General features: G+C 39.6%; 1 protein-coding gene across 1 annotated transcript in view; it reads left to right on the top strand.

Annotated features, from left to right (window-relative positions):
* Positions 1-15,046, top strand: part of vav2 (vav 2 guanine nucleotide exchange factor) — a gene marked incomplete at its 5' end in the record, with an annotated part of 112,434 nt that overhangs the window by 29,232 nt on the left and 68,156 nt on the right. Inside the window, one exon of the mRNA XM_083890029.1 lies at positions 876-992. Within this exon, the coding sequence (XP_083746155.1) occupies positions 876-992 (117 nt within the window). The remainder of the gene's footprint in view (positions 1-875; positions 993-15,046) is intronic.

Here is a 15,046-nt window from a genome sequence, read left to right as displayed (position 1 = left end):
TGTGTGTGTGTGTGTGTGTGTGTGTGTGTGTGTGTGTGTGTGTGTGTGTGTGTGTGTGTGTGTGTGTGTGTGTGTGTGTGTGTGTGTGTGTGTGTGTGTGTGTGTGTGTGTGTGTGTGTGTGTGTGTGTGTGTGTGTGTGTGTGTGTGTTCACTGCAGATTAATCTCTACATGGAATATTGATTTAACACCACGTTGACCTTTAATGAATGACGTCACTGAGTGTTTGTGTTATTATCTCTGACACACTTTGACCTCTTTGTTTGTGTCTGTATAAACAGAGTGATCGCTGATCGTTGTTTCACTCTGAAATCACCGTAAACATGAACTAAATGGGCTGTGCGCTCTTGAGTGTCCACCAGGGGGCGACTTACCTGTTGCAAAAAGACGTCTTGTTTGTAAATCAGTAAATTATTGATCTATTAACAGATGAATAAATCAGGGTCATGGTTTGTCATCATGGTGATGAACAGTAGACGAGCCCCTCCCCTCACTTCCTCTTTAGCCCCTCCCTCTCATTTACATATGGTCTGAGATGGCACCAAAATAGTTGCTACGTCCTCTTGGACGTAGAAGCATCCGCGTTTTCATCAACGATGTCACTGTGCTGTGACCTTTGTGTACCTGTGTGTGTGTGTGTGTGTGTGTGTGTGTGTGTGTGTGTGTGTTGTCATTCTCTGGATCAGAGTCCTCACAGCTGTTCATCTGTCAATCACCCGACAGTTGATGAAAAATAAGAAAAGATGCTTTGATATTTGTGTGTGAGCTGTTGTGTGTATATAATGTATAATATGTAATATGTAATATATAATATATAATATGTAATATATAATATGTAATATATAATATATATCTAATCTCTGTGTCTCTTCACAGTTCCTGTGTTTGAAAAACATCCGCACGTTTCTCAAAGTTTGCCACGACAAGTTTGGCCTGAGACACAGTGAACTGTTCGACCCCTTTGACCTCTTTGACGTCAGGGACTTCGGCAAGGTGAGTGTGTGTGTGTGTGTGTGTGTGTGTGTGTGTGTGCGTGCGTGCGTGCGTGCGTGCGTGCGTGTGTGTGTCAGGAGACGCCGTGCTCTGATTATATTCATGTGTCCTTCATTTGTCACAAAGTGAAATCTGTATTTTTAAACTCTTCAGAGACTCTGTGTCTTCAGGCTGTTTCATGTGAAGATATTGTCACTGCCCTGGTTATCATAGAAGAAGAGTGTGTGTGTGTGTGTGTGTTAGCATGTTAGCTCAGTGTGTGTGTGTGTGTGTGTTAGTGCTCAGTGATAAACAAACCCTCAGGACGAACGTTCTGAGTCGTTTCTTCACTCTTTTGTCTCCGTGACTCTGGTGTTTGTTTGTATCCAGTTAAAAATAATCCTAATCTGTTTCTAATCCAGTGAAATTAACTGTTGCACCTTTTCTATCACAGAGATGTATTTTATGTGTCATTTTGACACGATTCACACATGATTACGGTTGAATTTCTTCAGTTCCAGTTCTTATCAATTCTGATTTTCTATGATAAAAAGGGTCAAATATTAGACTTTAAAAATCATATTCTTTTAGAACTGAGTCAGTTTAAAAGTCTTTAGGTTTAGAGTTTTAGAGACAGATGAATGTGGTGTGAGTTTAGTGAATAACAGAGAAAACACTGTGAAATATGTGTGAAATATGTCGTAGGCAACGAGGCTGAAAGCTTGATGGAGGAGGGGGCGGAGCTTATCAGCATCACACTGACCTGAGATCAGCAAAGTCAATTATTGTTGAATATTATTATACACACACTTTCTCTATGTGTGTGTGTGTGTGTGTATGTGTGTGTGGTGAACGTATGAATAAACCACATCACATCTCACTGTGATCGATCACTGACGACACAATGATCTAAAGTCGTCTCCTCATTTATCTCATGTTTCCAAACTCCTTCAACGTATTCACCAACGAATTCACTAACGTATTCACTAACGTATTCACCAACGTATTCACCAACGTATTCACTAACGTATTCACCAACGTATTCACCAACGTATTCACTAACGTATTCACCAACGTATTCACCAACGTATTCACTAACGTATTCACCAACGTATTCACTAACGTATTCACCAACGTATTCACTAACGTATTCACCAACGTATTCACCAACGTATTCACCGACGTATTCACCGACGTATTCACCGACGTATTCACCGACGTATTCACTAACGTATTCACTAACGTATTCACCAACGTATTCACCAACGTATTCACTAACGTATTCACCAACGTATTCACTAACGTATTCACCAACGTATTCACCAACGTATTCACCAACGTATTCACCAACGTATTCACCAACGTATTCACCAACGTATTCACTAACGTATTCACCAACGTATTCACCAACGTATTCACCAACGTATTCACCAACGTATTCACTAACGTATTCACCAACGTATTCACCAACGTATTCACCAACGTATTCACCAACGTATTCACCAACGTATTCACCAACGTATTCACTAACGTATTCACCGACGTATTCACCGACGTATTCACCGACGTATTCACTGACGTATTCACTAACGTATTCACTAACGTATTCACCAACGTATTCACTAACGTATTCACCAACGTATTCACCAACGTATTCACCAACGTATTCACCAACGTATTCACTAACGTATTCACCAACGTATTCACCAACGTATTCACCAACGTATTCACTAACGTATTCACCGACGTATTCACTAACGTATTCACTAACGTATTCACCAACGTATTCACCAACGTATTCACTAACGTATTCACCAACGTATTCACTAACGTATTCACCAACGTATTCACCAACGTATTCACTAACGTATTCACCAACGTATTCACCAACGTATTCACCAACGTATTCACCAACGTATTCACCAACGTATTCACCAACGTATTCACTAACGTATTCACCAACGTATTCACCAACGTATTCACCAACGTATTCACCAACGTATTCACCAACGTATTCACCAACGTATTCACCAACGTATTCACCAACGTATTCACTAACGTATTCACCAACGTATTCACTAACGTATTCACCAACGTATTCACTAACGTATTCACCAACGTATTCACCAACGTATTCACCAACGTATTCACCAACGTATTCACCAACGTATTCACCAACGTATTCACTAACGTATTCACCAACGTATTCACCAACGTATTCACCAACGTATTCACCAACGTATTCACCAACGTATTCACCAACGTATTCACCAACGTATTCACCGGCTCTGAGAGAACAGTTAGCGATAGCAGAGTTAGCGATAGCAGAGTTAGCGATAGCAGAGTTAGCGATAGCAGATCAGGGTAACACAGTGGTGCAGTTGTTTGTCAGTTTGCAGATAAACCACAGCATCGTCTCTGAGTCTCTGAGCTCAGTATTAAACACATCCACAGGATTAAATCCAGCATCAGTCAGAATCAATCACGAGCTCCTTCATGTGTCACTTTGTAACGTCTGGTGGTCGTGAGTTCGTCTCCTCATTGATTTTCCATTAAGGCCAAACATCACATTATAATATATTGAATCGGGCAGATCTTCACTAATGTGACACACATTTAAATAGAGAGAGAAGCTCATAAATACAACATTAAGAGGCTGTTTGTTCATTCTTTTTCTTTGTCACATATATATATATATATTTTATATATATATGTATATATATATATATATATTCACAGTAGAGAGTGGTTCATCTCTTATTATTATTATTATTATCTAACTCTTTCCATGTGAAGCAGCTTTGTGTCGTTTACATCAACGACTGCATCCTTTCAAAATAAGAGCCCTTTACAAAACAGTCATCTTCATACATATATAATGGTTCACGATGGTGCAGTGGTTCACGCTGGTGCCTCAGAATCCAGATGAAATCATCACGTGTCCTGAAAACACTGTGTGTTTCAGTGTGAACGAGCAGAGACGAGAACTCTGATGATGTTGATGAACGAAACGTGACTTTGTCTCATAACAACAATCTGCTTTGATTTTTACCTGTTGTTGTTGTTGTTGTTGTTTATCGTCAGCTGAACTTCCTGAAACTGAATAAACTGATAACTAGATAATCTAATAATCTTGATCACTTTAACTCTAAAAGCTTCATATATCTGAGATCTCTCACTTTAGTTTTGTTGTTGACACAAACTTCTCTTCAAAATAAGATGATTTTATTATTTAGTATCTTTAAAGCAAAGAGAACAGTGTGTTTCTGTCTCTCTTCATGTTTCAGCTACAGTCACAGACTGAGATAATGAAGCCACTCGGGCTTTGTTTGAATGTGAGCTTTAGATTTTGCTCTTCAGTTGTTCTTCGTGTCCCAGGACACGTTTGACATCTTTAAGAGAAGGAGAAGAAACAGCAGGAGGTGAAGAAGTTGTGAGTTAAAAGGATGAACTCAGTTTGAACCTTAGGTGTGAAATACTCTGAAAATACTCTCAAATAACATAGATGCTGTTTGTTTTTGTCATTTACTTTAAAGCTTAGTCAAGAATAAGACTTGAATGATATGAGTCCCTAATATTTTGACACAATTATCTCATTTTTGCATTTTGCTTGTTGCCTTGTTTTGATTTGAAAATGATTATTTCTTCAGTTTTTTGACTGAACAAAAGCAGCGTTTTCTCATTTTAAAGTGAAATTGGAGCATGAATCGAGGAGGAGGAGGAGGAGGAGGAGGAGGAGGAGGTTTTAACATCAGCTCCTCCTTCTTCTTCATAAGCTTCACATTTGTCCACTGTCCTCAGAGTCTTCGTCTTTGACGAGCTTCAAACTCACAGTGAGCTCATGCACATCAGCTCTAACTCCTCCCCCGTCATTACAAATTCATTATGACATCATTAAAGTGATGAAATAGCTCTTATTACAGTCGACCCCAGAGGACGCTTTCATTTAAACAGCACAAGTCAGAAGCCTCGCTTCCTTCCTCCCGACCTCGTTTTAATTACCCACCAAAGGAACATTGGCGTCGTTTAAATGAACGCGGCAATCAGTTTATTTGGCTGCTGCCGCCATTAGCATAATTAGCCTGCACCTGTTAGCCATCTATCAACAGTTTGGTGAGAGGAAGAAGAAGAAGAAGAAGAAGAAGAAGAAGAATCTTTCTCCATCGTTTGAAAAGCATCGTTTTTTACAGACTCACACTTTTATCTTTACTGCACAGCCATGAATGAATGAGTGAATGTGTGAATGTGTGAATGAGTGAATGAGTGAATGAGTGAATGACCCTATAGTGTAAAACAGCCGAGTGTCATCAGATCAATTTACATCTGGAAACTATTTCTTTCTTCTAAGTTCTCGTCCTCCCAGGTTTTATTTTCATCCATATATTTTTATATTTGAGTGAATATATTTTTTAATAATTATATATATATATATATGTATTATAATAATAATATTGCAGTGTCAGGTCACTGTGATGTTTTCTTCATGTATTTGTGAACATTTATACTTCAAACACAGTGAGTGAAAATATGATGTTTTATTCAGAAATGTCTCTATAATCAGTTTACTGTGATGATTAATACATGAGACACACACACACACACACACACACACACACACACACCTTCACGTCTCTCTGTGTCTCACCTCCTCCTCCTCCTCCTCTTCTCTCCCACTCGTTTATCTCTCTCTCAGCCACAGGCAGCATCATCATTGCTTCACAGAAAGAGTCAGTGCTGGTGTTTTTTTGATTATCCTCTCTCTCTCTCTCTCTCTCTCTCTCTCTCTCTCTCTCTCTCTCTCTCTCTCTCTCTCTCTCTCTCTCTCTCTCTCTCTCTCTCTCTCACACACACACACACACACCCCTCCCTCTGTGGTAAAGACACAGCTGCAGTGTTAGATCCACGCCCTGCATGAGCTGCAAACATCTGGAATGTTCCTCGGCCACAGTCCACTCATCTGATCACACTGTCTTTAACCTCAGTCCATGAACTCTGGACCAGGACCAGGTCCAGGTCCAGGTCCAGGTCCTGGACCTGGACCTGGACCAGGACCTGGACCAGGTCCAGGTCCTGGTCCAGGTCCTGGACCTGGACCAGGACTCAACTGTTCCCACCATGGGAACATCCTCAAACCTCTGAACTCGTCTCGTCTCCTGTTGCTTTTTAAAGATACTTCTGCAGTAAATGTTGGTGATTTATCACTCACATTTCCACTGATATCCCATAATGCACTGCACACACTGCTGTGCTCACTGAGACCTGAGCTTAAGACACACACACACACACACACGTACGTTTCTTACCTTTCTACACAGATTCACAGTAGAGGTCAGTGTCTCAGGTCAGTGTCTCAGGTCAGTGTCTCACTGTGTCCTCTGCAGCAGACTAACAGTGTCTGACTGTTTGTAAAGATTCCTCTGCACAGATCAAGACATTTGTCTCTAAAGTAAAGTCAGATAAATGTCACTGATGATTTGTTTTAAATACAGATGTCAGTTAAGTGTTGTGATGAACATGTAGTTTATATTTTACATTACAGTGACTCACAGGAGACTTGAGTCTGACCCTAACCCAGTGGTGGAGTTTTCCTTGTGACCATGACGTCTCTGCACAGTCTTAACCACTGAGCTTCACTCTGACTCCATCTTTATATATAACATGATTATTTATGTCCAATAAAGAGTTTCCTCGTCTTTTTATATCACAGTGTAAATCACATTACTGATATTATTTTAAATGAACAAACCAGAGAAACATGTTACAAACATTAATGTTGTTTATTTGACCTGAGTATATTTATATTTCTGATCTTAATCCAGGATTAAACCAGTGTTTCCTCTGAGAGACTTTGTCTCCATGAGCTTCAGTGAAATCACCTGCACTGACAGTTTAGTGGCTGCTGCTTCACACACACACATGCACACACACACACACACACACACGCACGCACACACACACATACACAAAGCTTCAGAGCTCAGATCAATAATTCATCTCAAAGCCACAGAGCTGATGATAATTCTCCTGACATGAATTATAAATGTTAACTTCCTCCTCTTCCTGTGTTTAGAGCCTCACACACACACACACACACACACACACACACACACACACACACACACACACACACACACACACACACACACACACACACATCATTATTCTGCAGCTCGTTACTGAGACTCTCACACAAACAGGTGGTTGCTCAGATACACACACACACACACACACACACACACACACAGTGTGAAGCTTCAGTCGCTGCAGAGAAAATCTTCTCTTTATTATCAATAGAAAACATTAGCATCTCAAACTGAACACATTTCCCTGATAATTGTGTATTTTATTACTCTAACATCTTTATTGCTGATGTATAATCTCTATAATCTCTAATCCTGACACACAGTGTTGCTGATGAAGCTCAGTGTTAATCCTGTGATAAAGTTTCTCCAGAGGAGATGAAACTAAAGGCAGTTTGAACACCAGAGATTTATCAAATATATCATTAACAACAGTGGCTCTGTAATCTGTAATCTGTAATAATCTGCTCCCTCAGTGACATCACGTGCTGTGAATGGTCCTCTGAAAGTGGGCGTGTCCACGGGAAGTCTTTGTCTCACAGTCACAGGTACAGTCATGTGACACAGTCACCTGCAGCAGAAACAGCAGCAGTAACAGCAGCAGCTTCAGCAGAAACAGCAGCAGCAGTGTTGCACTGCAGTGTTGTAGTAAGGAGGAGGAGCTAAGGTCCTGAGGGGCGGAGCCTGTGAATCCTCTCATTATTCGTCTGTGGCCACAGGCTCAGCTTTGATGGACGGCTTCATTCTCTGAGGAATCACTGAAAGAAAAGAGAAAACCAGAGTAATGTGTATGTGTGTGTGTGTGTGTGTGTGTGTGTGTGTGTGTGTGTGTGTGTGTGTGTGTGTGTGTGTGTGTGTGTGTGTGTGTGTGTGTGTGTGTGTGTGTGTGATCCTCAGCAGTCTCTTTGTCTGTGTGTCTGTTTCTTATTTTGCTCTTTTTGTTCAGCATATTTCTATAGAACATTATAATATATCAGTTTATATATATTAGTTTGGACATAATGTGTCATCACTGAGGTCAGGTGACTGTTAAAGGACCACAATGCACCTGGGTCTACAGAAATCCTTTGTTCTTTGTGTTGGACGTAAACCACAGAACAAGTTGAGTTTGTCTTTGGATTAGATTTGTTAGTTAGTTTTTCTATTATTATTATTATTATTATTATTATTATTATTATTATTATTATTTTTATTAATAATAATAATATTATTAATAATAATGTTTTAATAAGAAAACAAACATGGATATACATGGATGTAGTTTTAAAATAACATGTTTTTAATGTTAATGTAAATGCTTCATCATCACATTCTGGACTGAACTGAGTGCAGAAGTGGAAATACTGTCTTACACACACACACACACACACACACACACACACACACACACACACACACACACACACACACACACACACACAGTCTCAGTCGTCTCTGCATTAATTATCCAAAGTTTTAACAGAGTGTTTAAACGTGTGAAGGCAACAGATTGATTCTCGCCCACTTTGCTCCTCACATCTTCTTAATCCTCCTCCTCCTCTTTTATATCTGCCATGTCTTTTTTTAGCTCCTCCTTCTTTATTCCCATGGATTCCTCGTCTCCTCCTCCTCACGTCTCCTCCTCATGTCTCCTCCTAACCTCCTCACGTCTCCTCGTCCTCCTCCTCCTCACCTCCTCACGTTTCCTCCTCATGTCTCCTCCTAATGTCTCCTCGTCCTCCTCCTCCTCATGTCTCCTCCTCATGTCTCCTCCTCACGTCTCCTCCTCATGTCTCCTCACCTCCTCACGTCTCCTCCTCACGTCTCCTCCTCATGTCTCCTCACCTCCTCACGTCTCCTCCTCACCTCCTCATGTCTCCTCCTCACATTTCCTCCTCATGTCTCCTCACCTCCTCATGTCTCCTCCTCACCTCCTCACGTCTCCTCCTCACCTCCTCATGTCTCCTCCTCACGTCTCCTCCTCACCTCCTCACGTCTCCTCCTCACCTCCTCACGTCTCCTCCTCACCTCCTCACGTCTCCTCCTCACCTCCTCACGTTTCCTCCTCACGTCTCCTCCTCACCTTCTCACGTCTCCTCCTCACCTCCTCACCTCCTCACCTCCTCATGTCTCCTCCTCACGTCTCCTCCTCACCTCCTCACGTTTCCTCCTCACGTCTCCTCCTCACCTTCTCACCTCCTCACGTCTCCTCCTCACCTTCTCACATCTCCTCCTCACCTCCTCACCTCCTCACCTTCTCACCTTCTCACGTCTCCTCCTCACCTCCTCACCTCCTCATGTCTCCTCCTCACGTCTCCTCCTCACCTCCTCACGTTTCCTCCTCACGTCTCCTCCTCACCTTCTCACGTCTCCTCCTCACCTCCTCACCTCCTCACCTCCTCATGTCTCCTCCTCACGTCTCCTCCTCACCTCCTCACCTCCTCTCGTCTCCTCCTCTCGTCTCCTCCTCTCGTCTCCTCTTCATGTCTCCTCCTCACGTCTCCTCAGATGATCATCTTTTTACCTGCAGCTCTGTCTTGTTTTGATCACATAAACCACAGTTATGTGTCTCTGTTGTGTTGTTGAAGATGGAAGCAGGTGTTAAAAGCCTCCTGCAGTGGTCACTAAAGTGACTAAAGTGATCTCCTCCTCCTCCTCCTCCTCCTCCTCCTCCTCCTCTGGCCTCCTGCTAATGTTCATTTCCTTCCCTGCATGAGCATGGTCACAGACACTGATGATGCTCAGACGTGATGTAGACGATGGCAGCGACCGTCCTGATGTTTATGTAGAAGGAAAACACACGTATAATATACGTTTAATATATATATATATATATATATATATAATATATGTGTTCATGTTAGGGTTAAACATCTCTGTGTGAGAGGACAATAGAAACACAGTGACAGAGGAACTCATTATACTTTTACCTTTATAATAATGTAAGACTTTTAAAGCCACAGTTACTGTGTTACCATGACAACAAAGCTCCACTGGTTACAGCTCATACTGACCACACACACTGAGCAGCTTCATGTTTCTGAAGTCTTGATGAGTCTTTATTAACTGTGTGAGTGACAGTTTACCACGTTCCAGTTGAGAAGTCGTTAAAAACAGAAATGTAAATGCAGAATAATACGGTGACTCAGAGGAAGAGGAAGTGATTTTAATGTGGGTTCAGTTCCTGTTTCTGCGTTGATTTAAAAGAGACATAAAAAGGTTCAGTGTGTAGTTTTCTTTTTAATAAACAAGAGAACAACAGAACAGTTTATATCATGGTCTCAGATGGAGTTTGTTTGTGATTCTTGTTCATTTGTTTATTTAAAAACACAGACTGAACTTTATGAACTTTATGAACTTTATAAAGACTCTGACTCACTGTCAGCTTTTTCCTCTGCAGCTCAGTTTGTCTCTCTGTGCTTTCATCAGCACAAACTGCACAACTGTTTTTTAGAATAAATGAATACAAGCAGGAGGAGGAAGCTGCAGGAGGAGGAGGAGGAGGAGGAGGAGGAGGAGGAGGAGACGCAGAATCAGGAGTGAGAGTTTCACACTCAGACATGACTGATGATCAGAGCACAGGTGCAGACACACAAGAGAAACTACCACGCTAAACTGCTCTGTGTGTGTGTGTGTGTGTGTGTGTGTGTGTGTGTGTGTGTGTGTGTGTGTGTGTGTGTGTGTGTGTGTGTGTGTGTGTGTGTGTGTGTGTGTGTGTGTGTGTGTGTGTGTGTGTGTGTGTGTGTGTGTGTGTGTGTGTGTGTGTGTGTGTGTGTGTGTGTGTGTGTGTTAGCAGGTCACCACAGCTTTGAAGTTCCTCAGTGAGTCAGAGACAAAGAAACAGAAAAACCATGAACTCATTTCAGTCACTTCATCAAAGTGAGAAAATAATCCCAGTGAAAACAAAAAACTGTTTTCAGACGTTAACGATGAAACATTAACGATGAAACATGTTTTCAGACTGAACCTGGAACAGTTTCCTTTGTTTTTTCAGACGTGGTCACAACAGCAGCTGACCTCAAAGAGGTCAAGAGGTCACCACTGACACTGACACTGCTGCGGCTTTATGTGACATTTAAATATAGAAGAGGAAGTTGTGTGCGTGTGTGTGCGTGTGTGTGTGTGTGTTTATGTTGTTTAATTTCCTGCTGGATGGTCAAACATATGCTGTTCATTCAGATTAATGAGATTCTCTGTTTGGAGCCAAAATGTTCCAAAGCTTTTGTTGTTAGGAAACTGAACCAGGACTGACCCAGGACTGACCCAGGACTGACCCAGTACTGACCCAGTACTGACCCAGTACTTAACCAGGACTGACCCAGGACTGACCCAGGACTGACCCAGTACTTAACCAGGACTGAACCAGTACAGTACAATAACATCTCCTCACGAGTAGCTTTGTCTCTACGTTAATAATCTATAATATTCAATAATAATATTATATTATATCACAGTGCAGATTATTGACTGCAGTGATCAGTTTAAAGTGAAATAATCCTAATCTGTAAAACTGTTTGAAATGTAGACATGAAGAAGGAAAATAAACCAATCAGTGAAAAGTGAAGGTTTTAAAGACAGGAAACTTTGTTAAAAAAAGAAGTGAAGTAAATACAGGGCTTCCCTGAGGACACACACACACACACACACACACACACACACACACACACACACACACACGTTTTATTTTCTTGAAAGAATACGAGCTGCTGTGTTGCTCAGTTCAGTGTCATATATCACCTCCTCCTCCTCCTCCTCCTCCTCCTCCTCCTCCTCCTCCTCCTCTTGGCTTTTCCATGATTACTTGGTTGTGTTGTTTTCACAGAGTTTCTGAGCTCATTCTCTGCTGATCTGAAACATGTTTAAGAGAAGATGGTTCACTCTCAGGCTGCTGTGGATCCAATCTGGAGAACAGAGATGAAATATCATTCTGCTGTGGACCAGAGAGAGAGAGAGAGAGAGAGACCACTTATTATATATATATAATAAGTGGTCTCTCTCTCTCTCTCTCTCTCTCTCTCTCTCTCTCTCTCTCTCTCTCTCTCTCTGTACTAGTGCAGAGCCCGTAGGAAATATGAATTCCTATAGTAGAAGAAGATTTTTCAGTTATGGTAAAGATAAATAACTTAAAGGCTAAAATAATACAAACACTGTGTAACCTGATTAGACACAAACACAAATGTTGGCTGATGTGGCTGACAGTCATAACATCTAAAATTCATTAAAAATATTCCTTAAGAGATTTGCAAATATTTTCAACTGATCCTTGTTCAGGGTGATGCCGACTATTATGATGGTGAATTTCAAGTCATTCTGAGATACTTTTTGTTTTTTTGAAGAAACTCAGCTCACTGTCAAAGTGCATCAGGGCAAATGGATCATTTCAAGAAATTAAAAAATTCATTAAAATTATTCCTTAAGAGATTTGCAAATATTTTCAACGGATCCTTGTTCAGAGTGATGCCGACTATTATGATGGTGAATTTCAAGTCATTCTGTGATACTTTTTATTTTTTTGAAGAAACTCAGTTCACTGTCAAAGTGCATCAGGGCAAATGGATCATTTCCTGATTTTCAAAAATTCATTAAAAATATTCCGTAAGAGTTTTTAAAATATTTTCAACTGATCCTTGTTCAGGGTGATGTCGACTATTATGATGGTGAATTTCAAGTCATTCCGAGATACTTTTTGTTTTTGTGAAGAAACTCAGTTCACTGTCAAAGTGCATCAGGGCAAATGGATCATTTCCTAATTTAAAAAAAATTAATATAAATTATTCCTTAAGATGTTTTCAAATATTTTCAACTGATCCTTGTTCAGGGCAATGCCGACTATTATGATGGTGAATTTCAAGTCATTCTGAGATACTTTTTGTTTTTTTGAAGAAACTCAGCTCACTGTCAAAGTGCATCAGGGCAAATGGATCATTTCAAGAAATTAAAAAATTCATTAAAATTATTCCTTAAGAGATATGCAAATATTTTCAACGGATCCTTGTTCAGAGTGATGCCGACTATTATGATGGTGAATTTCAAGTCATTCCGAGATACTTTTTGTTTTTGTGAAGAAAGTCAGTTCACTGTCAAAGTGCATCAGGGCAAATGGATCATTTCAAGAAATTCAAAAATTCCTTAAAATTATTCCTTAAAAGTTTTACAAATATTTTCAACAGATCCTTGTTCAGGGCGATGTCGACTATTATGATGGTAAATTTCAAGTCATTCCGAGATACTTTTTGTTTTTTTGAAGAAACTCAGCTCACTGTCAAAGTGCATCAGGGCAAATGGATAATTTCAAGAAATTAAAAAATTCATTAAAATTATTCCTTAAGAGTTTTGCAAATATTTTCAACAGATCCTTGTTCAGAGTGATGCCGACTATTATGATGGTAAATTTCAAGTCATTCCGAGATACTTTTTGTTTTTTTGAAGAAACTCAGCTCACTGTCAAATTGCATCAGGGCAAATGGATCATTTCCTGATTTTCAAAAATTCATTAAAAATATTCCGTAAGAGTTTTTAAAATATTTTCAACTGATCCTTGTTCAGGGTGATGTCGACTATTATGATGGTGAATTTCAAGTCATTCCGAGATACTTTTTGTTTTTGTGAAGAAACTCAGTTCACTGTCAAAGTGCATCAGGGCAAATGGATCATTTCATGATTTTCAAAAAATTAATATAAATTATTCCTTAAGATGTTTTCAAATATTTTCAACAGATCCTTGTTCAGGGTGATGCCGACTATTATGATGCTAAATTTCAAGTCATTCTGAGATACTTTTTGTTTTTTTGAAGAAACTCAGTTCACTGTCAAAGTGCATCAGGGCAAATGGATCATTTCCTAATTTAAAAAAAATTAATATAAATTATTCCTTAAGATGTTTTCAAATATTTTCAACAGATCCTTGTTCAGGGTGATGCCGACTATTATGATGCTAAATTTCAAGTCATTCTGAGATACTTTTTGTTTTTTTGAAGAAACTCAGCTCACTGTCAAAGTGCATCAGGGCAAATGTATCATTTTCTAATTTAAAAAAAATTAATATAAATTATTCCTTAAGATGTTTTCAAATATTTTCAACAGATCCTTGTTCAGGACGATGCGGACTATTATGATGGTGAATTTCAAGTCATTCCGAGATACTTTTTGTTTTTTTGGAGAAACTCAGCTCACTGTCAAAGTGCATCAGGGCAAATGGATTATTTCTTGATTTTAAAAAATTCTTAAAATTATTCCTTACAACGTTTGCAAATATTTACAACAGATCCTTGTTCAGGGCGATGCCGACTATTATGATGCTAAATTTCAAGTCATTCTGAGATACTTTTTATTTTTTTGAAGAAAGTCAGCTCACTGTCAAAGTGCATCAGGGCAAATGGATCATTTCCTGATTTTCAAAAATTCATTAAAAATATTCCGTAAGAGTTTTGCAAATATTTTCAACTGATCCTTGTTCAGGGTGATGTCGACTATTATGATGGTAAATTTCAAGTCATTCTGAGACACTTTTTGTTTTTTTGAAGAAACTCAGCTCACTGTCAAAGTGAATCAGGGCAAATGGATCATTTCAAGAAATTCAAAAATTCATTAAAATTATTCCGTAAGAGTTTTTAAAATATTTTCAACAGATCCTTGTTCAGGGCGATGCCGACTATTATGATGGTAAATTTCAAGTCATTCAGAGATACTTTTTATTTTTGTGAAGAAACTCAGCTCACTGTCAAAGTGCATCAGGGCAAATGGATCATTTCAAGAAATTCAAAAATTCATTAAAAATATTCCTTAAGAGATTTGCAAATATTTTCAACAGATCCTTGTTCAGGGCGATGTCGACTATTATGATGGTGAATTTCAAGTTATTACGAGATACTTTTTGTTTTTTTGAATAAACTCAGCTCACTGTCAAAGTGAATCAGGGCAAATGGATCATTTCCTGATTTTCAAAAATTCATTAAAATTATTCCTTAAGACGTTTGCAAATATTTTCAACAGATCCTTGTTCAGGGCGATGCCGAC

The sequence above is a fragment of the Microchirus variegatus genome (assembly GCF_963457635.1).
Source record: "Microchirus variegatus genome assembly, chromosome: 1".
In the NCBI taxonomy this organism is placed as follows: domain Eukaryota; kingdom Metazoa; phylum Chordata; class Actinopteri; order Pleuronectiformes; family Soleidae; genus Microchirus; species Microchirus variegatus.
Note: the sequence above shows the minus strand (reverse complement) of the source record. Positions and strands in the feature narration are given on the sequence as shown.